Genomic DNA, 26,154 nt, shown 5'->3' with positions numbered 1-26,154 from the left:
GGGATCTCGTGCCACGCGGGGCAGCACGGGGGAGGGGAGTGGCCCCCGTCCCTCCGGTTGCCCCGCCGCCGGGGACCGTACCTGTGTGAACACAGCTGTCTCCAGGACAAAGCCCAGGAACGCCCAGCTCATGGGCGGCTGGGCCGCAGGGGCTGGTACCCGGGAGACCCTGGGTGGGGACCGAGAGCGGGCGAGGCCAGGTGTGAGCCACGGAAGCGGACCCTGCCCCTGTGCTCTGCCCCAGGGTCGCCCCGGGATGAACGGATTGAAGGGGGAGAAAGGGGAGCCGGGACACAGCAGCGTTGGCTTTGGCTTGAGAGTGAGTATCCCCCAAGGGGCGGATGGCGAGGCTGGGACACCCAGGGGCGCAGGGGGGGTCCCTGCATTGTGACCACGCTGACATGAGGACCCCACACCCGTGCACACACCAGCCCAAGCTGCCGCCGGGACCGAGACCCCGCGTGGCCCTCTCGGAAGGGCATGGCCGCTTCCAGACGTGCCCTCCCTGCCCACGGTGGCGTCCCTTCCCTCGACACCATGGCGTGAGCCTCAGCACCTCTGCCGGCTTGCGGGCAGGGGCTTACTTTGCTAGCTCGGGCATTTTTCATCGTGTCTCCGAGAGGGTGCCGTGCGGACACAGGACCTGGGGGCAACCCCATGGCCGGGCACCGTGCCAACCACCTGCCGCACTTGGTGCCTTTGCTTCTGGAGGCCCGGCCGCCGGGCGGATGCCCCTCCCGGAGCCGCGAGTGGGGGCACGGGCAGGGCATGGGGGGCCTGAGGCCAGAGGCTCAGGCAATCCCCACCTTTCTGGTTTTGCCATCACCATGGCCTCTTTCCTCCCATGGCCTAAACGTGGCTGCCGCCTTGTGAAGAACCAAGAAGTAGAGGCCACGTCCCGTGGAGTTCTGAAGTAGCGAGAGATCGCTAGGTCAGGGTCGTGGAGAAGGAGGATGGGCTCTTGGATTCTTTTTGCCCTGGTGGACATGACATCCTGCTGGCGCCCACGCGGCTCACGGCGTTTCCCGGGACAGGGCTCCGCCTCCGGCGGCTCCTTTCGGGGCCTGAGCGGCCGGCTCCGCGCTGCGTCCCATTCCCTGGCCTCAGTGGGGGAACGGCGCAGGGGCGACCGCAGGGCAGGCGGGGATGGTGCACCACCTTTCCCTGGTCTCCCTCCTGACGCACGTGGTCCAGGACGCAGGTCACTTCCAGAAGAAGCCCTTCTCACTCTGCCCGGGTCGGCGCTCTGCTCCTTTTCTGTGAATTAGTAAAGGAAAGTCCACGCACAAGCCCAGCGGGCTGGCGTCAGCCTCCTGGGGCTGTCCCTTTAACCTGGAGACACACAGGCTTCGCCCCAGCATCCAGGGCCACGTCCAGTCCTGTCACCCTGTCCACGTCTCCCAAGGGACATCCTGAAAGGGGCAGCTCTGTGCTCAGGGACCCCACGACCACAGAGTAAATGGGATGCTTCTGGATTCTATGCGTTCCATGAGTTCAGTTTTCTGATTCTACTGAGACTTTTAGAAATGCTCCTGCCCATATCTGCTGCCCTGGTCACGTCCATGGCCTGACTTGAACGTGACTGACAGAGCTTGCTGTCCTCCCCATGCAGGGTCCACCCGGTCCCCCAGGGCCTCCGGGGCCCCCAGGCCCTCCTGGGACTCCCATCTATGACAGCAACGTAAGTCCTCCCACTCGCCAAATTCCCTCCCCACCCTCCTCCTCACAGGCCCTACCCAGCACCCACGCCCGGGGGTGGGGGGGCTCGACCCCCAGGGAGGGGCTGACCTCTAGGGGCGGCTGACCCCCAGGGAGGCAATTTCTGGCAGGGCGTTGGCTGGTTGGGACTCACGCCCACCTGCCTGGTAGGCCCACCTGGCAGGTATTCTGTTACAAAGCGGGCTCCTCCCTGGGGCAGTGAGGGCTGGATCTGGGAGTCTGAGGCTTTAGCCCTGGGGTCCTGGAGGGACACACACCCGTCTTACGAGGTTCAGCCACATGAAGTGGCCCAGAAGGGGCAGATCCCATCATGAGCAGGGCTCCTGACCCCAAAGCCCTGTTTCCTCTCCCTTCCCCTCTCTGCACCCCTGGGGGGGTATCCGTGGCCTCACAGAGGGGCTGGGCCTCTGGGCTCCGGGAGGCCTGCATGGGTCCTGGCTCCACTCGCAGAGCGTCTCCCTCACTGGCCAGCTTCTTTGCAGGCCTTTATGGAGTCTGGCCGCCCTGGACCCCCAGGATTACCAGGTAAGGACGCCCGGGGCCTCGGGGAGGGATGCTGGAGCTCCCCGAACCCTCTGCTCCCGGGCATCAGGAACTCTTGGCGCCCCGTGCGCACTGATCCAGATCGATCACAGCCCCCTTGCCCGGCCTCGTGGGTCCTCCCAGTGTGGCCTTCCAGGCAGCTGGTACTCAGCAGCGGACACTGTGCGGTGTGTGGGCCGCCCACAATTTAGATCTGGCTCCCCGGCCCCGCCCCCCGCTCTCGCAGCTCGTGCACCTGCAGGAGTGACGCAGTCCCTGGGGCAGCCTCCGGAGCACTTTTGCTCGGCGCCCTGAGGGTCCCCGAATCTGTGTGATGCCCCTCCCCGGTCCGGGCGCAGCGCACGCGGCGGTCAGCAGGGTCCGGGTGGGCCGGGCGGGAGGGCTTGGTTCACACGGCATGACGGGCGCTGGCGTCTCTGTCCCCCCAGGGCTCCAGGGGCCTTCTGGACCCAAGGGTGACAAAGGAGATGTGGGCCCTCCAGGACCACCAGGTGAGGGCGCTCTGGGCAGCCCTGGGCTGGGGGGTCCTCAACACTGTTGCGTCTGTGGTGACCTGGCTGCCCTCCTGAAGGAAGGAAGCCCCTCCCAGGCTCGTGGGGCCCGGACAGGACCTGTGGCGCTGGGTATGGGCTTGAGACACCTGGGTGGCCCCGCAAGCCTCAGGCCCAGGGCTTCAAGGACAGGTGTCCCGGGCAGCAGGGCTGAGGGGTGGGGCTGGGCCCAGTGTGCTGGGGGTCTCGGGACGACCCCTCCCTTCCCACAGGCTGTGCAGGAGCCCTCATCAGCCAGCTTGCCCTGGGGTGGTGGGGGGGGCGGTGGTGAACTCCTAGCCTTCAGAAGTGCCCTTGGATGGTGAGAATCCCCTGCCGAATTCTTCCACTGCTGAATGAAATACAAGAAAACAACAGTCTGAATGTCGGGGAGCTAGCAGGTCAGAAGCCCGGAGAGCTGGGGCCCCCAGCCCTAGGCAGTGCCAACTAAAGGGTGGCCAACCAGGACCTCCATGGAGGGGGCTACAGCCCAGAGCGAGGGCGGGTCAGAGATGAAACCCCAGGTCTCCTCTAAGGGCTGCTCGAGCTCTTGGAGCGCCTAGGACTTAATGAGGCTGAGCAGGTGAACAAAACGGCCAGAACAGACCAGAACACAAGACGGAGAGCACATGGCGGGCAAGCCAGGCCCACAGGAGACCCAGCTAAGGTGGAGACAAGTGACAAAGTGCTCCAGTAAGGGGGAGGTGAGGGCGTCCGCAGGGAGCTGGGAGCCGTGGAAAGAATCAGTTCTGTTCTGGAACGGAGAGCTGGACCCGAAGAGTCTGCGTGAGTCTAGGTAGATGAGACGGGGAAGAGAGCGAGGGGAGGTCCGCACGGAGCAGGCGGGCCAGGGCTGGGGCGGGGGACACCGGCAGGAGAGCATCTGAAGGAGTCACGGCCAAGGGTTTTCCAAGACTGCGCAGAGGCTCAAGGGGCCCTTGGCACAACTGATCAAGACCGGACTCCTCTACTGGGAAGAGAGACACCAGAAAAGAGGCTTCAGGATGGGGAAAGACCGGGGCTGCTAACCTGCGAGTCTGCGTCCATGGAGATGTGCTTTGGGACGTCCGAGGACCAGCCCTGATGGGATGGAGGGGGCCCTTCGGGAGAAGGTGATGCTGCTGGTATGCATCCTGGGGCCGCTCCGAAGCGGGTAGCCCTCATTTGCGTCCAGCTTCACGTCAGGATGCACCGTGCAGCGCAGGGATGAGCCAAGAACAGAACAGGAACGCGCAACTGAAGCTAACACGCAGGAAGAAGGCCACGGGGACCCCTGCACTCCGGAAAAGGCAGAACGGAGAGAGATGGAACACAGAGCAGACGGCACACGTTTAAAGTGGGCAGGAGAAGAGTTGGTTTGACGTGAGATTTGTCAGTCAGTGCATCAAACGTGAGTACGCTGCACACTCCAGTCACAAGGTGAACACTGTCAGTTAGATGAAGACAAAACCACATGCTGCTTACAAGAGACACTCTGCAAACGTGAGGATACGCACGCTGAACGTGGAAGGAGGGGGGAAGGCACTCTACTGGGAAGGAAGCTGGGGAAGGCAAACTAGGCCTGCGCGTGTGTGTGCGCCTGCGTGTGCCTCTGCGTGCATCTGTGAGTCCACTTGCGTGAGTGTGCACCAGTGTGTGCAGCTGTGTGCGCGTGCACCTGCATGTGCCTGTGTGCACCTGTGAGCGCACCTGTGTGCATGTGTGTACAAATGCACTGTGTGTGTGTGTGCGTGTGAGAGAGGTCACACAATTCTATATTAAGGCAGGAAACATTGCCAGAAATTCTAAAAAACTGTTTATAACGATAAAGGGGTAAGCCCACCAGGAAAATGCAGCAATTCCAGATTTCCGTGCACCCACAGCACAGCTTCACGAGGTAAAGAGCAGCAGTGGGCAGGACTGAAGGAAAAGGGCAGTCATCGTGGGGGTGTGGCCGGCTCTCAGCCAGTGATGGGACCAGCGCATGAAGGAACAGCTCAGCCGGGAGATGGGGGAGCTGACGGCAGGTGACCGCTGGGTGACCGCCTGGACCTCTGGCGCCCGGTCTGCCCCACGCGGGCCCACGTGAGGCAGAAAGCGAGCAGGACGTCAGCATCAGAGCCGTGCCTGGAAAGCGAACACAGAGCAGCCCCACATACGGAGAAGCCACGCGGGAGCAGAAAACACTTGGGCGGAAGGTGGTGAGGGGCTCCCCGCCCTCCGTCCGCGACCGCCGCGGCCCCGGGGCAGCAGGACCCCAGCGCGGGGCTCCCACCAGGCAGGGGCTCCCCTAGCCCCAGGCCCCGGGGTTCACCCAGCGCCGGTGTGTTAACTGCTCCGGAGGTCACAGCCTCACTCGGCACACGTTTCCAAGCGCCCAGCTCAAGAAGTCCGAAAACAAATAGCGAACTTACCTTGAAGAAAAGAGATGAGAAGAAATGGTACCGATGGGAAGTGAACGAGCCATACGGATGGCGCTTTGAAGAGAGACCGGTGATCCTGGCGCGCCCCCTGCCGGACTGAGAGCGGAAGGAGCCCCGTGGGCCGCCTTGCTGGGGGCCGCCCTCGCTGGGGGCCCGCGGGCCGGGGGCGTCTGACCCTCTGACCCCAGCCGCCACAGGGGCCCCAGCTCGGCGGGAGGTGCGGGAGGGAAATACTGCCATGTATTTTTGGAAAGAAGTAATAAAACTGCCATTTTTATAGACAGCACGAGTTTGAACATCAACCACCCAAAAGGACATACAGATAAACCATTAGAATAAGTCAATTTACTGACGGCGGGAGGGCAGTTTACAAAAATCAACGACCTGTCATAAACAAAAAGAAATTCTAAAAAGGTGCCATTTAGAGAAGGAAGGGGATCAGACCTGTGGCTCCTGGAGGCGGGCGGGGGTTCTGGGAACCTGGGCCGAGCCACCAGGAATCTACCCAGAAACAAAGAAATTCTAGAAATCGAAGAAGGAAGACGAAGGTGGGGGCAGGGTGCTGCGAAGGGGCTCACTGAGGGCCCCCCCTCCCCCCCGCTGCTTCTCTCCTGCAGGGCAGTTCCCATTCGACCTCCTCCAGCTGGGGACTGAAATGAAGGTGGGTGACACCCACATCCCCGACACCCGCCCCACCCTGACTCGGTTTCTCCAGGGCTCAGGCCATATAGGAAAGTGGGGAGCTGAGCCCTGTCCCACCAGGCCTGCCAGACCTGGGCTCCAGAAGCTTCCGCTGCCTCACCCTGCCCACCCAGGGCTCCTGGGGGTCAGCCCACCCCCCCACGCCAGTGACAGGAGCCGGGCTGCCTCAGACCAGTGTTTGCATCCACAGGGGGAGAAGGGTGACCGAGGGGACACCGGGCAGAAGGGTGAACGGGGTGAGCCCGGGGGTGGCGGATTCTTCGGCTCAAGTGTGCCCGGCCCCCCCGGCCCGCCAGGCTACCCTGGGATTCCGGTAAGTCTGGGCTCCCCAGGCCTGCACCAGAGCTCATGGCCCCAGGGTCCCAGGTTGGGGCGGGGGCAGGTGCAGCCCGGCCGTGGACACCCGCAAGCCCCCGGGCTGTGCCTGCGAGCTCTCCCCTCCAGTTCTCGCCCCCACTCTCGGGGTGGGGGGCACGTGGCCTGGGGGCGCCTCCAGCCGGCCGGGGGAACACAAGACATGAGGAGCCCACACCCACCTTCACGCCCGCTCTCCTGCTGGTGCTGTTCTTTCCTCAGGGAGACCGTCTGCCCTAAAAGATTCCAGGGAGCCCAGGCCCCAGCTTCTGCCTTGGGGACGGAGGGGGAAGGAGGGCTCTCGGGGGGCTGCACCGCTGTCCACGTTCTGGGACGCCGTCCCAGTGCAGGGTGCACGGTGTTGGAGGCCAGGTTTCCCAGGCCCTATGGCGTGGGGAGGGAGGCGGCGGGGAGGGAGGCGAGGGCGCTCCGAGCTGCTCCCTGCAGGGCCTTGGCCGATGCAGCCTGGCCCCTCAGGCTTGCCTGCCCCCTGTTTTGTTGACCCCCACCAGGGTCCCAAGGGAGAGAGCATTCGGGGCCAGCCTGGCCCACCTGGACCTCAGGGACCCCCTGGCATCGGCCATGAGGGGCGTCAGGGACCTCCTGGGCCCCCTGGACCCCCTGGTCCCCCAGGGCCCCCTTCCTTTCCTGGCCCTTACAGGCAAAGTAAGTTGGGTGGGGGGGTGGGGGCCTGGGCTCCCGCTGGTCCAGCCAGGACATGCGTCCCCATCTCTGGTTTCTCTCCTGTAGCCATCAGTGTTCCCGGCCCCCCAGGCCCACCTGGGCCCCCTGGGCCCCCTGGAACCATGGGCACCTCCTCTGGGGTAAGAGTGCCCCCTTTGCCTGACCGGTCAGGTGCTCTCTGCCCTGGCCTGGCCGGCCACCCTTCCCCTTGAAGACTGTGGGTGGGCTTTCAGAGAAGCCCAGCGCTGGGCCCGGCTTTGCCCCTGGGGCAAATGCACAGCAGCCTTGAGATGTGGTTCCCAAAGCAGGAGTGGGGAGCCTGGGGGCGGCTGGGGGACTCAGGTGGGCAGGGGAGGACAAGGAAGGACGGCCAGTAGGAAGGACCCCCAGCAGTGCTCACAGAGAGCCTGGGGACTTGGCGTCCAGCCCTCCCCGCGGGTGGCCTCCCCGCGGCGCCACAGAGCATTCTCAGGGGCCAGTGTGATGGAGAAAGGCACCCACTCAAGCCTGCAGGACGGTCCCTCATCAGAGGGCGTCCGCCTCCCCAGCCCCGCGAGCCCAGATGCTCCCGGTGTGTGATGGGGACCCACTAGGTCGGGCTTCTAGCAGGTGAGGATCTGGGCCACGTACCAGACCATGCTGGACAAAGTGCCGGAGGTGCCGGAGGGCTGGCTCATCTTCGTGGCTGAGAGGGAGGAGCTGTATGTCCGGGTCCGCAACGGGCTCCGGAAGGTCCTGGTGAGTTCCCTGCGCATGGAAGGAGCCAGAGAGCTTCCCCAGCTCGCTTGTGTGCGGTAGGGTTCAGGCGAGCACGTGTGAGGGAGGGGGCCCCGCACCCCGACACCCAGGGCGGGCCTAAGCCGCGGTCTGTCGGAGGGGCGGACGCCTCAGGGGCGAGTGATGGACGGAGCTTCTCCTTACGTTTCTTTACTCTTAAATGAGTGGACTGATTTTTGGAGTTGTTTAGGGTTCACGGAGAAGTGACCCTCCACTTTTTTTTAGTTTTTATTTATTTGAGAGAGAGAGAGAGCATGAGCAGGGGTGGGGGGGCAGAGGGAGAAGCTGACTCCCCACTGAGCAGAGAGCCCGACTCTACTCGGGGCTCGATCCCAGGACCCTGGGACCATGACCTGAGCCGAAGGCAGATGCTTCTCCCACTTTGGAAAGTAAATGCACGTAAGGTGTTGTGTGTCATGGACGCGGCCACGCCGGCTTCCACGGGGGAGGGACCGGTGCCAGGCATCAGGGGTCGCCGGGGTAACCCCTGCATTTTCTTCCAGCTGGAGGCGCGGACGCCGCTCCCACACGGGACGGTAAGGAGCCATCTTACTCTCCACAGCTCCGGGGTCCTGGGGCGCGGGGGGTGGGACGGGGTGCGCACACCACGAGGCTGCCTCCCTTCGGGCCTCGCCCACCATCCTCCAAGAGTGCCAGGCACAGAGATGGGCCCCTGGGGGGTTGGGGGGATGGGAGGGCCCGAAATATTTGGGTTTCCCACCGCTGTGGCTCTTGGGAGTGTAAAGACCCAGGACAGAGGCTGCATTAGGGGGTGTGCGTCCCAGGTTCCGCGGGTCTGTCGGCTCATGGAGCCCAGCGGGTCCGCTCTCCCATACATTCATTCATTCATTCATTCTCTCAGCACGGTCTCAGGCCCTCCCATATGGCAGGCACTGTTTCAGGCAGGGACACGCAAGGCCCTGCCCCATGGAGCTCCCGGGCGGGGGACAGGTGGTAGAGATGGCGGATAACAGGCGGTATGCTTTATTATGGATTATTAACCGTGGGCACTTAGAGACAGGGCACAGGGATCCAGGCAGAGGCAAAGCACACGGTGCATCAGAAGGCCTTCAGTGCTGTTGGGAACTGGATGGGGTGCCGGTTGCCTCTCTGAGGTGGGGTGGAGCAAGGGCCTATGGAGCGGCAAGCTTGGGGGACTGTGCAGAGGTGGGGGGGCTGGAAGGGCTCCCGCCCTAACCCTCCGGGGCACCCCAGGGCCCGTGGATGCACCCTCCAGCTCCCCACCCCCAGGCCGGCCCTCTCCTGCCGCAGAGCACACCCCGGGGTTGCCGGACAGGCAGCCAGCAATCAGCCCATCCGTGCAGGAGAGCAGGGCCCCTGCCACAGTCTGCTTCCCCGTCTGCAGGACAACGAGGTGGCCGCCTTGCAGCCCCCCGTGGGCAACCCGTACCCCCGGCGGGAGCTCACCCACTCCACGGCGCGGCCCTGGCGGGCAGATGACATCCTGGCCAACCCCCCACGTCTGCTGGACCCCCAGCCCTACCCTGGAGCCCCACAGCACGGCTCCTACCTGCACTTCCAGCCGGCTCGCCCCACTGGCAGGCCCACCCACACCCACACCCACCAGGACTACCACCCTGTGGTGAGCGACCCCCCCATGTGGACTCCCCGGTCCCTCAGCTCACAAGGACTCCCAGGGCTGCCGGGGACAGTTCTCTGGGCCTGGGGCTTGCCCTCCGGTTGTCTCTGGAAGAGCCAACAGGGACTTGCCGGAAGCTGGGCAGGGGTGGTGGCCCGAGGGTGGCTGCTCTGGACCCCGGGGCCCCCAGCACGGTGCACACTCAGCCCGGGGGGACCCGGGCGCCCCGTGGGGGCTGGCGGCTGATCCCGCGGCTCTCCCCCACAGCTGCACCTGGTGGCACTGAACAGCCCCCAGCCGGGTGGCATGCGAGGCATCCGCGGGGCGGACTTCCAGTGCTTCCAGCAGGCCCGCGCTGTGGGGCTGGCCGGCACCTTCCGCGCCTTCCTGTCCTCACGGCTGCAGGACCTCTACAGCGTCGTGCGCCGGGCCGACCGCACAAGCGTGCCCATCGTTAACCTCAGGGTGGGTGTGGCTGCTCTGGGGCGCGGGCGGGCCCCCCCGCACGGCCCCCAGCCCCTGCAGCCGCCTGCCAGGGGTCCCGTGCGTCACAGGGGGCGTCTTCGGGTTCAGGCCGCAGGGCCAGGCCCTCACGCGCAGCCACCTCGGAGCTCGGGTTAGGAAACGTCGAGGGGGGGCTTAGTGGCCTACGCGCCTCCTGACCACCATTGTGCGCTCCTCGGGGCCAGACCGGATCTGGGACTGGGGAGGGGGCCCTGCGAGCTGGCCCACCTCTGGCAGGACATCTGCGGGGAGGGAATAAGCCCCACTGCACTTCCCTCCCCAGGACGAGGTGCTGTTCCCCAGCTGGGAGGCCTTATTCTCAGGCTCCGAGGGCCAGCTGAAGCCCGGGGCCCGCATCTTCTCTTTCGACGGCAGAGATGTCCTGCAGCACCCCGCCTGGTAGGCTCCCCAGGCTGTGCCCCCCAAAGCAGATGGGCAGGGGAGGTGGAGCCCCCAGGGATCAAGGACCCCGACTCCCCGCCCTCCCCCTGGCCCCACATCCAGCCGCCACGATGGGCCTTCGGAAAACACCCCGTTTTCCCTGAGTGGCAGGCCCTGGTCTGGGGCTGATGGCCTCTGCGTCTCGCAGGCCCCAGAAGAGCGTGTGGCACGGCTCAGACCCCAGTGGGCGCCGGCTGACAGACAGCTACTGCGAAACGTGGCGGACGGAGGCTGCGGCAGCCACGGGCCAGGCGTCCTCGCTGCTGGCCGGCCGGCTGCTGGCGCAGAAAGCCGCGAGCTGCCACAGCGCCTTCATTGTGCTCTGCATCGAGAACAGCTTCATGACCTCCTTCTCCAAGTAGGGGTCTGCCGGCTCAGACGGACAAGTGGACATGGGGCCGGAGGGGAGGCCAGGAGAGTGGAGAAGCCGCTGTGCCGGAGCTTCTGCCCACCCCCCAGGGTGGGGACCCGGCCGGACACTTTCCTGTATGGTTCACGGTTATGTACCCCTCAAGAAATAAAAGGAAGCCAAAGAGTGTATTTTTTAAAAGTTTAAAACAAAGCCTGGTGCCGGGACACTCTCGCGCCCCTCCCCTCCTCACACGGGGCCCTGTCCCCTTCCCTCTTGGCCCCAGTCAGACCAGGGGGTAGACCCCGGCCACAGCAAGGGAACTCATTATCCCGGGGGGTGGGGGTGCCCCTGCGGCCCTCCGTGGCCCCCGCAGGTGCTGCCTCGGCTTCCTGCGGGCCTCCCTTCCTCTGGACCTGGCCCAGGGGCCGCACAAGCAGTAATGAGCCTTCCTTCCCCAGCTGTGAGCTGTTGGGGCGGCTCAGGCCAGGGGCGCAGGGCGGGGCCACCTCTCCTCGGCCACCCCCAGGTCAGGGCAGTTCCCCAAATCAGTGCGTCCTCCCACCGCAGACCACAGGGCCCCCCAGGCTCTGGCCCTTGCCCCAAAACCACCATGGGCTGGTGGCTCCCTCCGCAGCCCTGCACATGGGGCCCACCTTCAGCTCTTTGTCTCACACCGGCTTCCCACGGGACCCATGAGCTCACACCCAGCGTGGAGCTCGGCCCACCCAGGGCCTTCGGGGAGTTTTTCTTAAGTAATCTCTACCCCCAAGGTGGGGCTCACACTCATGACCCTGAGATCAAGAGCTCTAACAACTGAGCCAGCCAGACGCCCCTACGCTAGGAGTTTTGAGGGCCCACAACCCAGGGATAGCAGCATCCCGTCCTGGGGCCCAGGCCCTACCCAGTCTCCTTTTCTAACCGGGCTCATAGCTGCTCCCCATCCCCGGGTCCCTGGCCAGAACTCCCGCCTGCTGAGCCCAGGGCCAGGGTCCTGGTTCATCTTTGCAGGACATGGAGTTCAAACATCCAGAGGTGGGGCACCTGAGGGGCTCCGTCGGTGAAGCCCCTACCTTCGGCTCAGGCCATGATCTCGGGGTCCTGGGATCGAGTCCCACATCGTGTCGGGCTCCCTGCTCAGCGGGAGCCTGCTTCTCCCTCTGCCCCTCCCCCATGCCCCCACCCCACTCGTGCTCTCTAGTAAAATAAATAAAACCTTAAAAAAAAAATCCAGAGGCAAATAGGATGGCCACACCTGCCCCAGCCAGGACTCCGCTCCCACGGGGCCTGCCTTGCCGAGCCCAAGAGGCGGCCACATGACGTGGAGGGCGCACGGAAGGGGACATTCTGAGGTGCACCCGAGCATCTGGGGGAGACGGCAGAGGTCCCTCCTCCACGGGTGGCCATGCTGCAAGGGTGCCGGGCAAGCCCCCAGCCGCCGCAACTCTGCGGCCTGAGCACTGGAAACCGCAGGAGTAACGTGGTTTCCAAACGGGCTCCAAATAAAAATGGCCCTTTACACGGACACTGGGTTTGCAGGCAGCCCTTGTGATCATGAGACAGGTGCCCGGGAGCCTTCATCCCGGCCGGGGGCTCGTGCGGCGGGAGCACAGGTGGGCGTGAGCGGCCGCACGCGGGCGCAGACGGACGCTGCCGCGGCCCCAGACCGTTCTCCTCTCCGGAGTCTCCCTGGGGTGGCCAGCAGTGCCCACAGGCTCTCGCTCCCAGGCCGCGCAGGTGGTCTGAGCCCTGCACCTGCCTTCTCCCCACAGCTGCGCAGCGCATGGAACCGGCTGTGAGGCCAGGCGGCTGGGCGGCCACTGACGGGAGGGTTCGCAGGGCAGGGCAGGGGAGTCCCAGGGCCGGGGCGCACAGCAGGGCCCTGCACCATGTGCTCAGGGACCAGAGGTGACACTCACCCCCTCCACCCACCAAGTCCTGCTAGATCTCTGAGCTCAGACGGGGAACAGCGTTGCCCCCTCCTCACAGCGTCCACAGGGCGCCAGGGGTGAGTGTGTGTGGATGCCCGGCCTCCCCCCACGGCGGCCTCCTCCATCCAGCAGCCCGGCCCCGGCCCGGCGTGTCCTTCAGACCGCTCCCTGCCAAGATGGCTCCAAGCTGCCCCCTTCCCTCCGGTCCCAGGGAGCGCGGGCGCTGCTCCAGACCCCAGGAGTTGTGGGAAGGGCTGTACTCAGCCCGAGGACCTGTGGGCCTGGAGTGGGTCCCTGCCTGTCGGGGACAGGGGCTGGGGCAGGGAGGGGTCGCCCTCCCACCCCCACCCCCACAGGCCAGGCTAGTACAGGATCAGAAGCCCCTCCATGCTTGGGGCTTGTGGGTTAAGCCCCTTCAGGGAGAGCAGACGGTGCAGCTCGGAAGGGACACAACGGGCCCTCAGACCCTGAGGTGGTGCACTCGGGCAGGTCCGTCTGGGCTGGCACGTGAGTGGCCCCAGGTCGCCCACAGTCACCGGTGGGGTAGGTCAGTGTTAACTCACTTCGGGAACAGGCAGGACAGTGCAGGGCCTGGGGAGAAGTGGGGCTCCGGGGGCCCCAGCGTCCCCGCATGCACCTGACAGAAGGGCCCACCACTGGGCAGTGTCCAGCTTCTCCCACAGAAACAGGAGCCCATTAAGGTTTCTCGTGTAGGTCAATTTTTTTAAAAAAAGGAAGAGCATTGTCTAAAGCAAGTACCTGGACAACTGAGCCACAGTCCACACAGATCAGGGCTCCCAGCCTCGCACTGCGGGGGCCCGAGTCCCTATCCCAGTCACTGGTCCCCAGGGACAAGCAGGGCCTGCTTCCCAGGGTGGGGGGTGATGGTGGGGAGGCCTGGTGGGCATGTGAATCCCCACTGCCCACCACGTGTGGGCGGGGGACAGGGCCAGAGCGCCAAGCAGGGCGGAGGGGCACCGTCCTCGGGCCACTGCAGGACAAGCCAAGGCCCCTCCTGAGGCAGGCTGCCCCCGAGGTGCAGGTCACAGGGAGGTACCATGGAGGGTCCCCGCTGGTCACCACTGGCTCCACAATCTGAACCCTGTAATGTGGACGAGGCCGGAAACCTGGATCGCTGACACCAGGGGTGGGCCACCTGTGGGGGCGTGGAGGATGCTGGCGGGCGGCCGCTGGTGTCCAAGGGTCAGGCTTTGGCCTCGGGCTGCTGGTTCTGCTCCTGGGAGGCCAGGGGCAGGGCCTCGGGCTGCAGGCTGCTGAGGCCGCTGTCCTGCTCGCTCAGCACCTGCATGGCCTTCTCCTCGGCAGGGCTCCTCAGCTCCGGGGGCGGGGGCGCGCGGCGGCTGGCCTGGAAGTGCTGCAGGGCCACCAGCATGGCCCCCAAGAGGTAGACACCAAACAGCACCAGGAAGTACACGAAGTAGACAAGAAACTACAACAGAGAGGGGGCAGGGGCGGGGTTGGGAGGGGTGAGCCCCGCCGGCAGGGGAGGGGCAGGGGAGCAGCGGGGCGGGGACTGTGGAGTCCTCCCTGGGTCTCCCTCCTCCTGCGGAGGCCGCGGGAACACTGCAGGGTGGGGGTGGGCGCTCAGGGGTCAGGGGGCAGCCCAGGAGCAGCTCCCACAGGGGGCAAGACCACCCTCTGTCCCCCTGCAGGCCACAGCCGGCGCAGCCCTGGGGGCTCCCGCCGCTTTCCCACAGAACCCTGGCAGGTTTCCTGTACAGGTGGCCTCTGTGACCCACCCCAAGAGGCTCTTCTCACTCTGTTTTACAACAAACATGTGCTTCCCTTTGCGGGTCAAGTTCCCACAGCTGCCGGGGGCTCGAGGACGTGTGTGTGCACAGCCCCGAGCACCACGCCGGTTCCTGCCCCAGGGACAGGTGCAGCTGCATACGTCCCTCCTGATCCTCGCGACCGTGGGGCGGGCGGTGCTGGGGGGTCTCCTGCATCTGCGGGCCAGACCAGGCATGAGTCCTGCCCAAGACCACGGCGCTCTGCTCCCCGCAGACCTCCCTCTGCTGCATCCAGCAAAGCCCCTCTTTACAAGCAACACTGGGAACTGAACCCTCAAGGACTCTGCTTCCAGGGGGATGGAGCTGAGTGTCTCTTCTCCTGTTCCTTCCCCCACTATGGCTAGAACCCTGGATGCTACACACAGAACTCACTTTAAGAAGGTAACTGAGAGAAGGGGAGGGCGGCACACCGGCCAGGACGCTGCAGGCTGAGAACACAGCAATGTGTCCCCTGAGCTTTTAAACTTTGCCCTGTGTTTATTTTTAGATCTGAAGAAACCAGCAATCCAGAAAAGCCAGCTGATGAAGGAAAAAAAAACCAACAAAAGCTGTTCTTTCTAGCCAAAGGACGAGGAGAGGGACAGCCCAGGACAGGGACCTGACAGAGGGGAGCCACTGGACTCCAGCCAGGCCCCACCCTCACTCCCCAGACTCTAGCCAGACCCTCCCTCACTCCCCGGACTCTAGCCAGACCCCACCCCAGACTCTAGCCAGACCCCACCCTCACTCCCCGGACTCTAGCCAGACCCCACCCTCACTCCCCGGACTCTAGCCAGACCCTCCCTCACTCCCCGGACTCTAGCCAGACCCTCCCTCACTCCCCGGACTCTAGCCAGGTGCCATGCCTCCTGCCGGTGGTGGTGGTGAAGGCACAGTGGGGAGCTGGAAAGTTTACCGCAGTAGGAACCACACAGAAAGCCTGGACTTTCACTCTCACCAGGTGATAATAACCCCCAACTCCCTGCCCTGCAGAGGGGACTCTCACCATCACCCAGCAACAGCAAGAACACCCCATCCCCAGTGGTGTCACTGGAGGCCTTGTGGGAGGCGGTAACAAAGCACCCCTGCCCCTAACTGCGGGAGGCTGGAGGCCAGGTGGGGAGCTGGAACTCCCGTCCCCGCCCAGCAGTAATGAGGGGCCCCCCAATCCACCCTTCAGGCAGGAGAGCTGAGTGGGGAGCCTGCCACCTGGCTGTAACAAGGTACATGTTCCCAACTTCCTCTGTAGAGCAGCGTCAGGAGAAGCCAGTTACACTGGAAGGTTTCAGTTAGATCCAGATCTCGTAACATAATATCCAAAATGTCCAGGGTTCAGTCATTCACTCAGCATACCTAGAACCACAATGATCTCTAACGGAATCATGACGCAGATGTTAACATTATCGGAGAAAGACTTTAGAGCCATCAAGATGAAAACACTTCAACAAGCAGTAACACACTAGGAACAGATGAAAACGTCCAAGAAAAGAAGGAGAAAAGATAAAGAACAGTTAGAACTGAAAATGCCATAACCAAGTTAAAAACTCAATGAATGGCCTCAACAGCAGAACAGATGAAACAGAGAAAACAATCAATGAACTGGAAGCTGGGACAACAGAAATCACCAAGTCTGAACAGAGAAAAAAGTCATAAGCAGAGCCTCATTCCCTTTTATTCCAGAAGATGTGACGCTGTGTCATGTGAATCCCACAAAAAGAAAAGAGGTTAGGGCTGGAAAAGTACTTCAGGAAATAGTGGCCGAAAACTCCCCAAATTTGGTAAGAGACATAAACCAACAGATTTGAGACACTGAGGGAACCACAAACTGGACAAACCAAAGAAAACTAGGCCAACACACTGTATTTAAACTTCTGAAAGCAAAAGGCAAAGAAAAAGGAAAAAATCGTGAAAGCAGCCAGAAAAAAGTGGCACCTTAAGGGAAAAACAGTGGATTTTTCATCAGAAGCCACAAAGACCGCAAGGAAGGGACACATTTTTCAAAGTTAAAAGAGAAAACTATCAACGTAGAAGCCTATATCCAGTGAATCTTTAGAAATGAAAAGGAATCAAGACACTCTCAGAAGAAGGAAAAAGAGAAAAATTTGTCACCAGCAGACCTACCCTAAAAGAATGGCTTAAAGGAGATGCTCTAAACAGAAAGGAAATCATAAAGAAGAAACCCTGGACCAATAGGAAAGAGAAAGAACACAGTGAGCCAAATCATGGGTAAATGGAAGACTTTCCTTCTCCTCTAGAATTTTCTAAATGTTTGATAGTTAAAGCATAAGTCAGAACCCTATCTCAATCAGCTGTACTGGTACATAAAGAAAATACCTAAGACAACAGCACTATCAACAGTGGAAGGTAGGATGACACAGTAGGAGGTAAGATTTCCATACTTCCCTCAGACCAGTCATTTAACACATAAAGTCACCATCAAAAAAGCTGCACTAAGAGATATACTCAAAAAACACAACAAATAAACCAGAATAAAATTCTAAAGAATGCATAAACAATAGAAGAAAAGCAAAAATGGTATGGCAGCATAAATTCTAACACATCAATAGTTACACTAACTATAAATGGTCTAAATTCACCACTTATTAAGACAGATGTTGGCAGAATAGATTAAAAAACATGACTCAACCATATGTGGTCTACAAGAAACTCAATTCAAATATAACAATACAGTCAAGTAACAAGGGGTAGAAGAGAATATATCACGCAAACATTAATTAAAGGAAAACAGGAGTGGTTATGTTGATATCAGGTAAAGCAGACTTCAGAGAAAAGAAAATGACCAGAGGCAGAGAAAGACATTCCATTCCATAATGACCAAAAGCTCAATTCATCAAAACACACACAGCAATTCCCAAGGCACATGCAACAAACAAAAGAGCTACAAACGTGAAGCAAAAACATGACGGCACTGAAAAGAGAAATAGCCAAATCACAATTAAAGATGGAGATGCCAACACCCCTCTCTCGACAATGGAACGAGACAAAAATCACAAGGATAGAGAACAAATCAACAACACCATCAAGAACAGGAGCTAACTGGAATTTATAAAACACTCTACCCAACAACAGCAGAATTCACAGACCTTTCGAGGGTCCACGTAACATATAACAAGACAGACCACATCCTGGGCCATGAAACAAACCTCAACCAATTTAAAAGGACTGAAATCAGGTAGACTGTATTCTCTGAAAATAGAAATCAGCAACAAAAAAATGCAGGAAAATCTCAAAACACTTGGAAACTAAACAAAAGCCTTTGAACTAATTATAGGTCAAAGAGAAAGTTTCAAGAGATCAGAAAATACACTGGAGTGAACAAAAATGAAAATACAACACACCAATCTGTGGGATGCTAAAGCAGTACCGGGAGGGAAACGCATAGCACTAAATGCAGATGTCAGAAAAGAAGGCTCATCATTAATCTAAGCTCCCATCTCAAGAACCTAGAAAAAGACGAACAGTATAAACGTAAAGCAAGTAGAAGGAAATAATAAAGAGAAAGTTCGAGCCAGCCGCAGGAAGGCAAGACCAGGAAACATAAAACATGCAAAGACCAAAACCTCCTAGAACTAATAAATGGCCTCACCAAGACTGTAAAAGACTAACACTCAAGTGTCAACTGTATTTCTATATATTCACGACAGACACACAGATACTGCTATGAAGTGAATTGTGTCCCTCCCAAAATTCACTTGTGAAAGCCCCACCCCCAGTGTGACTGTATTGGGAGATAAGGCCTTCAAGGAGATGATTAAGGTCAAAAGGGGTCCTAACAGTGGGCCCTATCCCAACAGGACTGGTACCCTTAGAAGGAGAGCGAGGCACCAGACATGGCACACACACAGAGAAAAGGCCACGTGAGGACACAGAAGATGATGTCTACACACCAACGAGTTCCTCAGGGGGAACCAGCCCTGCTCACACCTTGATCTCAGACCTCTAGCTTCCAGGACTGTGAAAAATAAATTCTACTTAAGCCACCGGGTCTCTGGTATTCTGATATGGCGGCCCTAGTGGGCAAAGGTAGACACTAAAATTAAAAATACAGTATCGTTCACAATTGCTGAAAAAACAAGGGAATACTCAGGTGTAAATCTAACATCGCAGGTATAATACTTGTACGCTGAGAACTACAAAATGCTGAAAGAAATCAAGAAAGTCCTAAATAAGTGGAGAGATGCACCATGTTCACAGCCTAGAAGACTCGACAGAGTAAAGATGTCCATTCTCCCAGAAATGACATGGGCTTACTGCAATTCCTAGCAAAATCCCAGCAAGAATTTCGTAGGTAGACAAAATTACTCTAAAATTTACACGGAAAGGCAAAGAAATAGCTGAAACAATTCTGAAAAAACATTTCAAAGCTGAAGGAATCGGTCTGCCCCATTTCAGAACTTCCCATGTGGCTGGAAAGCAGGACGCTGCAGTGACGGCAGAAGGGCAGGAGGGGAACCCAGAAACAGACTCACGCAGACATGCACCACTCGATTCTGACACACGTACAGCAGGAATTCAACAGAGAAAAGACACTCTTCTCAACAAGAGTACTGGAATGACCGGATGTCCACAGACAGAAGCAGCCCTGATGGAAACCTCACACCTCACAAAAAAATCAACTCGGAATGGACCACAGACTTCAGTGTAAAACTGCAAAACTTCATGTTCCTTTTGTTTTTCATATTTTGATTTTTAGGGGGGAGAAGGAGCAGAGGGAGAGAGAATCTTAAGCAGGTCCCACACCCAGCATGGAGCCCAATGTGGGGCTCAATCTCACGACCCTGAGATCATGACCTGAGCTGAAATCAAGAGCTGGAGGCTTAACCGACTGAGCCACCCAGGTGCCCCATTTACGTTTTTTGTTTTTTAAGTTTATTTATTTTAGTAGTCTCTATACCCAATGTGGGGCTCGAACTCACAACCCCCAGATCAAGAGTTCGCATGCTATTCCAACTGAGCCAGCCAGGCACCCCCAAACTATAAAACTTTAAAAAAGATATTGGGGAAATCTTCAAGAGCCTGGGTTATACAAAAAGTTCTTACGCTTGGCACCAAAACCCAGATCCATAAAGGGAGAAACAGATGAATCAGACCTCACCAAAATTAAAACGTTTTGCTCTGCAAAAACCGTCTGGATAGAAGAACAAGCTACAGCTACAGAGAATGCATACGAACCACATACAGGTGACCCTTGAAAAATGCAGGGGTTGGGGTGCCACGTGTGACTTCTGACTCCTGCAAAACTTAACTACTGGTAACTTACTGTTGACGGGAAGCTCTACTAGTAACACGATTAACACACTGTATATATACATTACATATCGTATTCTTACAATACAGTAAGCCACAGAAAATACTAAGAAAATCATAAAGAAAACACATCTATAGCGCTCTATCTGTTGAAAAAAGTCTACGTATACGTGGACCCGTGTAGTTCAAACCGTGTCGTTCAAGGGTCCGGTATAAATCCAACAAACACCTGGGACCTACAACATACAAACAATGCTCAAAACTCAAGAGCGAGGAAACAAGCCATGCAATTAGGAAACGGGGCAGAGCGAGGGACCGTCCCTCCAGGAGACGTGCAGCCGGCACACGAGGGCAGAGCATCGCTGGTACCAACAGGGAGACGCGAACGGGACCACAAACAAGCACCACCCGGCGCCGGGCAGACGCTCAGTGAAAAACAGGGACGACACCAAAAGTGAGCATCTGGGCAACTGGCTTTCTCGTACCTGCCGGAAGAAATGCCAAACAGGGGGCAGCCACCGGGGAAACAGCTTGGCGGCTCCTTAAAAACCACGCAACCACCACGGGGGTCAGGATCGGCTCCTCTGGGCACTCGTCCCAGACAAATGAAGACCTACGTTCAATATTCAAAGCACGTGTATTCACAACAGCCAAAAACTGGGAACAACCCAGAGTCCTTCACGGGGAGCAGGTACACCAGCCGTGTCCACCACCCAACGGACACGGTGACGGACGGACGGACACACACACATGGGCGTGTGAGCACGGTGACCCACGCGGATCTCAAGGGGGGCGGGCTGAGTGAGAAAGCCCATCCCCCAGGTGACAGACCACGATTCCACTTAAGTGACACTGTTGAAAGGAGAAGACACAAAAATGGTGGAGGGACTGTAGGGTTGGGGTCAGGGGTGTGGCCAGGAACAACCGGGGCAGGGCCCTGAGGGCGGAGCCTTCTCGCTCTTGCCTGTGTAAAGTCAGCCCCCAGAGGGACGCTGCCCCGCAGGGCGTGTCCAGCAGGGAAAGTGGGAAGAGGCGTGGGTCTGTGTTACCTCTAACACTGCATACGAATGTATGGTTACTCAAGAATAGCGTAACTTTAAAAACAAGCAAACCCAGGGCGCCTGGGTGGCTCAGTCGTTAAGCGTCTGCCTTTGGCTCAGGTCGTGATCCCGGGGTCCTGGGGTCGAGCCCCGCATTGGGCTCCCTGCTTCTCCCTCTCCTCCCCCCTCATGCTGTCCCTTGCTGTATCTGTCTCTCTCTCAAATAAATAAAATCTTTAAAAAAACAAACAAACAAGCAAACCCAGGCCAGCTCCCCACTTGCTGTGTCCTGGTTCCCACGAGTCTCCAGTCTGACCGCCGCTCCCTCTCAACACGGTGAGAATTAATGAAGGTGAACCTCAGCCAAGTGGAGTCTGGAGACTGGGAGGGCCCTGCCACTCACCCCCAATCACAGGAAAAAGCACAGACCCCACAGAAGAACGCTCCGCAGGAGAGAATCACCCGCGACAGGCCCCAACAGCAGAAGTTCACGGAATCCCCTACAAGAAATCAGCCACCCCTGAAACTCGGCCATTGGGAAACCGAGAAACCGTCATCACCCTGAACTCTTGCTTTTCGCCAGTGGACTTCCGTCCAAAACAACCCCTCCCAACTTCCTCCTTCTTCCCCATAAAATATCGTTCCTCTCCTTTATAGGTCAGACTTGCCTACGGTTTTGCTTGTCCTGAATTGCAATTCTTTGTCATTCCCAAATATGCCCATTTTTGCTATTTTAAGGTCAAGAGCACTCGGGATGACATGAAGAGATACACGGGCTGTAAACAGGGAAAGTGAGCAAGATGAGCAGGGGCTACTTTCCCTGTGGATCCCATCAGCATTTCTAATCACGAACTAACCACCCACCTGCTTCTGGAGGGGCTCCCAGGCTGCCCACCCCCGGGCCCAGCCGCACCTCCAGCCCCTCCTGCACCACCCCCCCATGCACACTCATCCACGTGGGGGGCTCTGCCAATCCTGCTCGCACCGGACAGTCCCAGAGCTCAGCCTGGGGGGCCCTGCAGAAGCCTGCAGACATGAGCACGTGGTTCAGACCTCCTTCTCCCCAAGGGCACTTCCAAACTCCAAAGGCCAGTCTCTAAACAAGAGGGTCTGCCCCTGCCCAGCGCCTCCTCCGGGTCAGCTCTGCGGTCACCGAGGCAGGGCCAACTCAGCTCCCTCAGACGGAGATCAGGACTTCTCTGTGGAGCCCACCAAGCCCAGGGAGGTCCGGGCTCCAGGCAGATGGAGGCCGCAAGCCCCCAGGCTGAGGGCACAGATCCAGGGGCCCGGTTACCGTCCCTCCTGCATGCCCGAACTCTCGCTAACTCCAGCTGGCCCAGACAGGTCCTGCCGTGGCTGAGACCACCCAGAGTCACATGTGTGAATGTCCCCCAACCTCAGAGGCAACAGGAACTTTCAAGCTTTGCTCAGAAGCACCGAGAACCCCCTCAGGGTCGGACGAGGGGAGGGACCGGAGAGGAGCCAGCAGGCACCCCACCGGCTCGACTTTCCTGTCCTGCATGCAGCAGATAGCTGGTGCGTGAGCCAGGGCCTTGGTGTGACAGGCGTTGACAGAAGGGCAGAGATCTAACATGAAGGCACTCAGCTGTGACCACACAAGGAAAGGGCTCACAGCCATGCCTCCATGCTTCCTGGGACATCAGCCAGCACGGGGAGCACGGGGGCCGGTCAGAGCTCCTCCAGAGGGGACTGCACCTGGGCCGGCCTCAGAGGTCACAGGGCATCCGGCTGCCCCTTCCCTCCCTGCTCCGCTCCAGTCTGTGTGTCTGGCCGGAAGTGCCCAGCCCACCCTGCGCACAACTCCCCACCCCCCAGTGCGGACCTATGGTCCCAGACCCATGGAGTAGGAGATGCCGGTGGCCAGACGCTCCCATCCCCCAGGCAGCAAGGCTGAAATGGGCTCACCTGTGAGTGGACTGGGAGGCCTAGACCCCGCTTGTCAGAAACAATGAGAGTGATGATGGTCTTGAGGACGGTGGCAAGGAATGTGTTGACTCCGAAGACCAGGGCACAGAGCTCTTTAGAGAGAGAAGACGCGATCTGAAAACTGAACGGGAAAGCGGCCAAGGTGAGACTCAGCAGGGGAACGAGAAGCACCCCAGTACAAAGGGGACTCGGCAAGTCCCTCCCGGCATCCAGGCCACCCGCCACTCCTGGGCACACGCCCCAGGCTCTGTGAATCCGAGACTAAGGACAAGATGCACCCCCAGGAGGATGTTCAAAACGTCTCCTGGTAATTCTGGGGCAGAGATGGTCATCCTCATGAGAACGGGCAGAGCATCGTGAAGAGGGTTCTAGAAGCACAGTTGTTCTTTGTTGAAGACTTCATAAATTAGGAACGGGACAGTGAGACAAAAGAGGAGTGACCGTGCACTCAGCTCCCGGTCCTCTGCAGAGAAACGGACAGGTGAAGGTATTCCCATTAAAATCCCCAAAGCGCCCCTAAAAATGAGTAACTGAACAGGAAATACTCTAGAGCGCTGAAAAGTGAAGGAGCAAACATACCCAAGAAGCCTTCCAAGAGGATGACAGAGGCCGAGGGGCTCCGCTGTGCTGGGGTCTGGGGTGGGAGCAAGACCGACCCGCCGGGCTTCTGTGACCCCCGCCGGAGAGCACGCGGAGCGAGAGAGAGCGCGTCAGGCAGAGGTCCGAGGGAAACCCACACCGGGCCACGTCCCCAGCATGGCAGAATGCCACGCCACCCCTCCTCGTGTCCCCCATGTCTCCACAGCCCTGAGCGGGAGCAAACCGAGCCATGCCAGTGGGCACGGCACAAGGCTCTGACCGCATTCGGCTGACGCAGCAGAGAACCGCAGAACAAACAGGCCACTCACACCGGGGAGGAGCCAGCCCCACTGTCCCTATGGAAAGGCCAGTGGGCCTGCAGGGCCACCACGCACTTCCCGCTATCTACTGACACCCCCTTTCCAAAGCACACGCCCTGCCTGGCCAGGCCCCTTCTGGGAGCCACCTGAGGCCATCATCCCGATTCGGAGAAAGAAACGTCGGCAAGAGGAGTTGATCTCAGGGCTGTCCTAAGAAAATACCACTCGCACCACCCCCGTCAGCTGGGGCCCAGCTGCCCGGCATCAGCGAGAGCCCGGTTACGCCCACATAGTGACGTGAGCCCCACAGCGAAGCGGACAGGGCAGGAGGCAGAGGGATGAGCTCCGAGTCACGTCAGGCCAGACACCCGAATGCCAGCAGCGAGGCCTCGGGTGGGAGGCACCTGTTCTCTCCTCTATACCTGCCTACGTCCTGGTGACGGGACAGGGGGCACGTGCCAAGAAAATGCTTCTGGGACGTCTGCCGGCTGAGAGAGCGTGTGGTGTGGCGGGAAGCAGGGAAGCCACGGGGAGCGGAGAGTCAGGCCTGGGGATGCCGCCTGAGCTCAGGAAGCAGTGGGGACAGATGTCTGACTCCGGGTGACCAGGAGGGCCCCCACCCTCCCCGGAGGGTGACAGAGCAGGCCCACCTGCTGGGTGCGGGAGGCACGGGGAGGGAGGCCCCTACGTGCATGTAACGTGGGCACGTGGGACGTGAGCGTGTGTGGTAGGAGCACGTGTGGCATCAGCTTCGTGGAAGGGTCAGTTCGAAGGAGCACACAGAGGATCTTAGCAGCAAGCAGGACGCGGGCTGGAGAAGGTTCTGGAAGGCACAAGTGGGCCGGAGGACAGCTCTGGGGACATCCTTGGGCGTGAGGAATGCGAGGGCTCCAGGACAGCCCCAGGCGGCCGGCGAGCTGGGCCACCTGGTCACTCCCTGGCTGTGCATGCGTCACGGCCGTGCGTGGGAGGGGACAAGAAAGGCCTCGTGCACCCAGACGGGCCCACAGCAGCACCTGGGGCCTGGAAAACAGGGGAGGGAGCTGGGAGGAGGACTCCACAAGGGCTGGAGACTGCGGCCACCAAGCAGCCTCCATGGGAGAAGCGGAGGGGACAGCACGTGGACCGGGCTCTGCACCAAGCTCAGGGTCACGGAAGCCAGGACAGGCTGTGCTGTGGACAACGGGACACCTGGGCCCAAACGAGAGCACCCTGGGTTCACCGCTCCTCCCGACACGAGCGAGCGCAGCCACCAAACGAGCTCAGCACTGCGTGCACACACCCCTTCTGCTCCCCACAGAACGTTCTGGAAGGGAGGGCTCTGTCCATGTGCGGACGGTCTGTCCATCCCCAACCGGCAAGAGGAAGGTGTGTGCCCTCCAGCTGCCCGCCACTGCCCGGCCCTGGGCTCAGGCACTTCAGTGGCCTCCCACAGCCACCCACTCAGGTCAACTCACGTGGCAATGGGCACCAGGAACTGGTAGGCACCGCGGAAGAGCACAAAAGCCAGGTAGCACAGCCAGATGTTGCTGGTGCTGTACATGAGAAAGACCAGCATGGCCTGCAGCGCCGTCACGCCCGCGATGACCAGCTTCGCCCACAGCGCCCAGTGGATCTTCACAAAGCCCGCGGAGAACGAGGTGATGGCACCTGCGGAGACAGGACACGTCACCGCCGTCCGGGCGCGGCGGGCGGGGCGGGCGTGGTCGGCGGAGCCGCGGGCCTACCGAGCAGGGTGGACGCGGCGTCCGCCCCCCCGTTGTAGACCGAGGTGGAGTCCGTGGTGGGGTGGACCACGTTCCACAGGATGTGCACGTAGTAGACGACCAGGTAGTAGGCGGCCGAGTTGAAGACCCACCAGAGGGACCAGAGGCGGAGCTGCGGCGACCGCACGTTGCGCCCCAGCTCCCGGAGCATGCGCACCAGCGTCCAGTCCCGCCAGGCCCCCCGCGGCGCCCGGCCCGGCCCGGCGTCCGCGTTCATGCGGCCCAGCTCGGAGGGCGCGGCCCCGCGGCACACTGGGGCGTCGCGGTTGAAGAAGAGGCTGCGTCTGGGGCGCTTCAGGAACAGGGCGAGGACCAGGCTGAAGGCGAGGAGGCCGAGCGAGACGTAGTTGAGCGTGGAGAAGGACACCCCGCCCGCGCTGACGAGCAGCTGGCCCAGCACGGAGCTGGTGAAGACGCCGAGCAGCGTGGCCGCCCGCGAGTGGCCGGCCATGCGCTGGTAGCGGGCGGGGCGCACGAGCGAGAAGATGTAGGACGAGTAGGCGATGCGGGCGGCCATGGTGACGCTGTAGAAGAGCTCCATGAGCTGCATGTGCAGCACCGAGCGGCCGAGCCACAGCAAGAGCCACACGGACACGTAGCTCAGGCTCTGCAGCACCAGCACCGGCGTGTAGCGCAGGTAGTCGGTCAGCAGGAAGACGGGCACCAGCACCGCCAGGTAGGAGTAGGACAGCACCGGCGTGATCTCGTTGGTGACCTGTGGACAGCAGGCCGGTGACGCGGGCGCCAGGGCAGCCGCGCGCTCCCGCGCCCCCAGGCCCCACGGGCTCGCGCCCTGGGGCCGCGCGGTCCCCCCCCCCCACCGCTGACGTCCCGGAGGCACGGCAGGACGCGGCGCCGGGGTGGGGGCCCCGCGGGGAGGACGCGGCACCGGGGCCACCCCGCCGACG

General features: G+C 60.3%; 2 protein-coding genes across 5 annotated transcripts in view; one reads left to right on the top strand and one right to left on the bottom strand.

Moving 5' to 3' along the window:
- Nucleotides 1–10,796, top strand: part of COL18A1 (collagen type XVIII alpha 1 chain) — an 86,693-nt gene extending 75,897 nt beyond the window's left edge. For 2 of the 4 annotated variants that reach the window (XM_021679226.2, XM_021679224.1), the window contains 14 exons: nucleotides 245–319; nucleotides 1,613–1,681; nucleotides 2,202–2,244; nucleotides 2,691–2,753; nucleotides 5,812–5,855; nucleotides 6,087–6,209; nucleotides 6,763–6,916; nucleotides 7,001–7,074; nucleotides 7,541–7,672; nucleotides 8,215–8,247; nucleotides 9,078–9,314; nucleotides 9,579–9,776; nucleotides 10,099–10,214; nucleotides 10,405–10,796. In XM_021679226.2, coding sequence (XP_021534901.1) covers nucleotides 245–319; nucleotides 1,613–1,681; nucleotides 2,202–2,244; nucleotides 2,691–2,753; nucleotides 5,812–5,855; nucleotides 6,087–6,209; nucleotides 6,763–6,916; nucleotides 7,001–7,074; nucleotides 7,541–7,672; nucleotides 8,215–8,247; nucleotides 9,078–9,314; nucleotides 9,579–9,776; nucleotides 10,099–10,214; nucleotides 10,405–10,618 — 1,575 coding nt within the window. In that variant the 3' untranslated portion in view covers nucleotides 10,619–10,796. The remainder of the gene's footprint in view (nucleotides 1–244; nucleotides 320–1,612; nucleotides 1,682–2,201; nucleotides 2,245–2,690; nucleotides 2,754–5,811; nucleotides 5,856–6,086; nucleotides 6,210–6,762; nucleotides 6,917–7,000; nucleotides 7,075–7,540; nucleotides 7,673–8,214; nucleotides 8,248–9,077; nucleotides 9,315–9,578; nucleotides 9,777–10,098; nucleotides 10,215–10,404) is intronic. The other 2 variants (XM_021679225.1, XM_044919292.1) reach the window with 1 other exon arrangement.
- Nucleotides 10,797–13,223: 2,427 nt separating this feature from the next.
- SLC19A1 (solute carrier family 19 member 1) overlaps nucleotides 13,224–26,154 on the bottom strand; it is a 15,667-nt gene continuing 2,736 nt past the window's right edge. The window contains exons 2-6 of the mRNA XM_044913266.1: nucleotides 25,208–25,961; nucleotides 24,938–25,130; nucleotides 22,561–22,702; nucleotides 13,467–13,986; nucleotides 13,224–13,433 (exon numbers count right to left, since the gene is read on the bottom strand). Of these exons, the coding sequence (XP_044769201.1) occupies nucleotides 13,741–13,986; nucleotides 22,561–22,702; nucleotides 24,938–25,130; nucleotides 25,208–25,961 (1,335 nt within the window). The 3' untranslated portion in view covers nucleotides 13,224–13,433; nucleotides 13,467–13,740. The remainder of the gene's footprint in view (nucleotides 13,434–13,466; nucleotides 13,987–22,560; nucleotides 22,703–24,937; nucleotides 25,131–25,207; nucleotides 25,962–26,154) is intronic.

Source organism: Neomonachus schauinslandi, chromosome 1 (assembly GCF_002201575.2).
Source record: "Neomonachus schauinslandi chromosome 1, ASM220157v2, whole genome shotgun sequence".
Lineage (NCBI taxonomy): Eukaryota > Metazoa > Chordata > Mammalia > Carnivora > Phocidae > Neomonachus > Neomonachus schauinslandi.
Note: the sequence above shows the minus strand (reverse complement) of the source record. Positions and strands in the feature narration are given on the sequence as shown.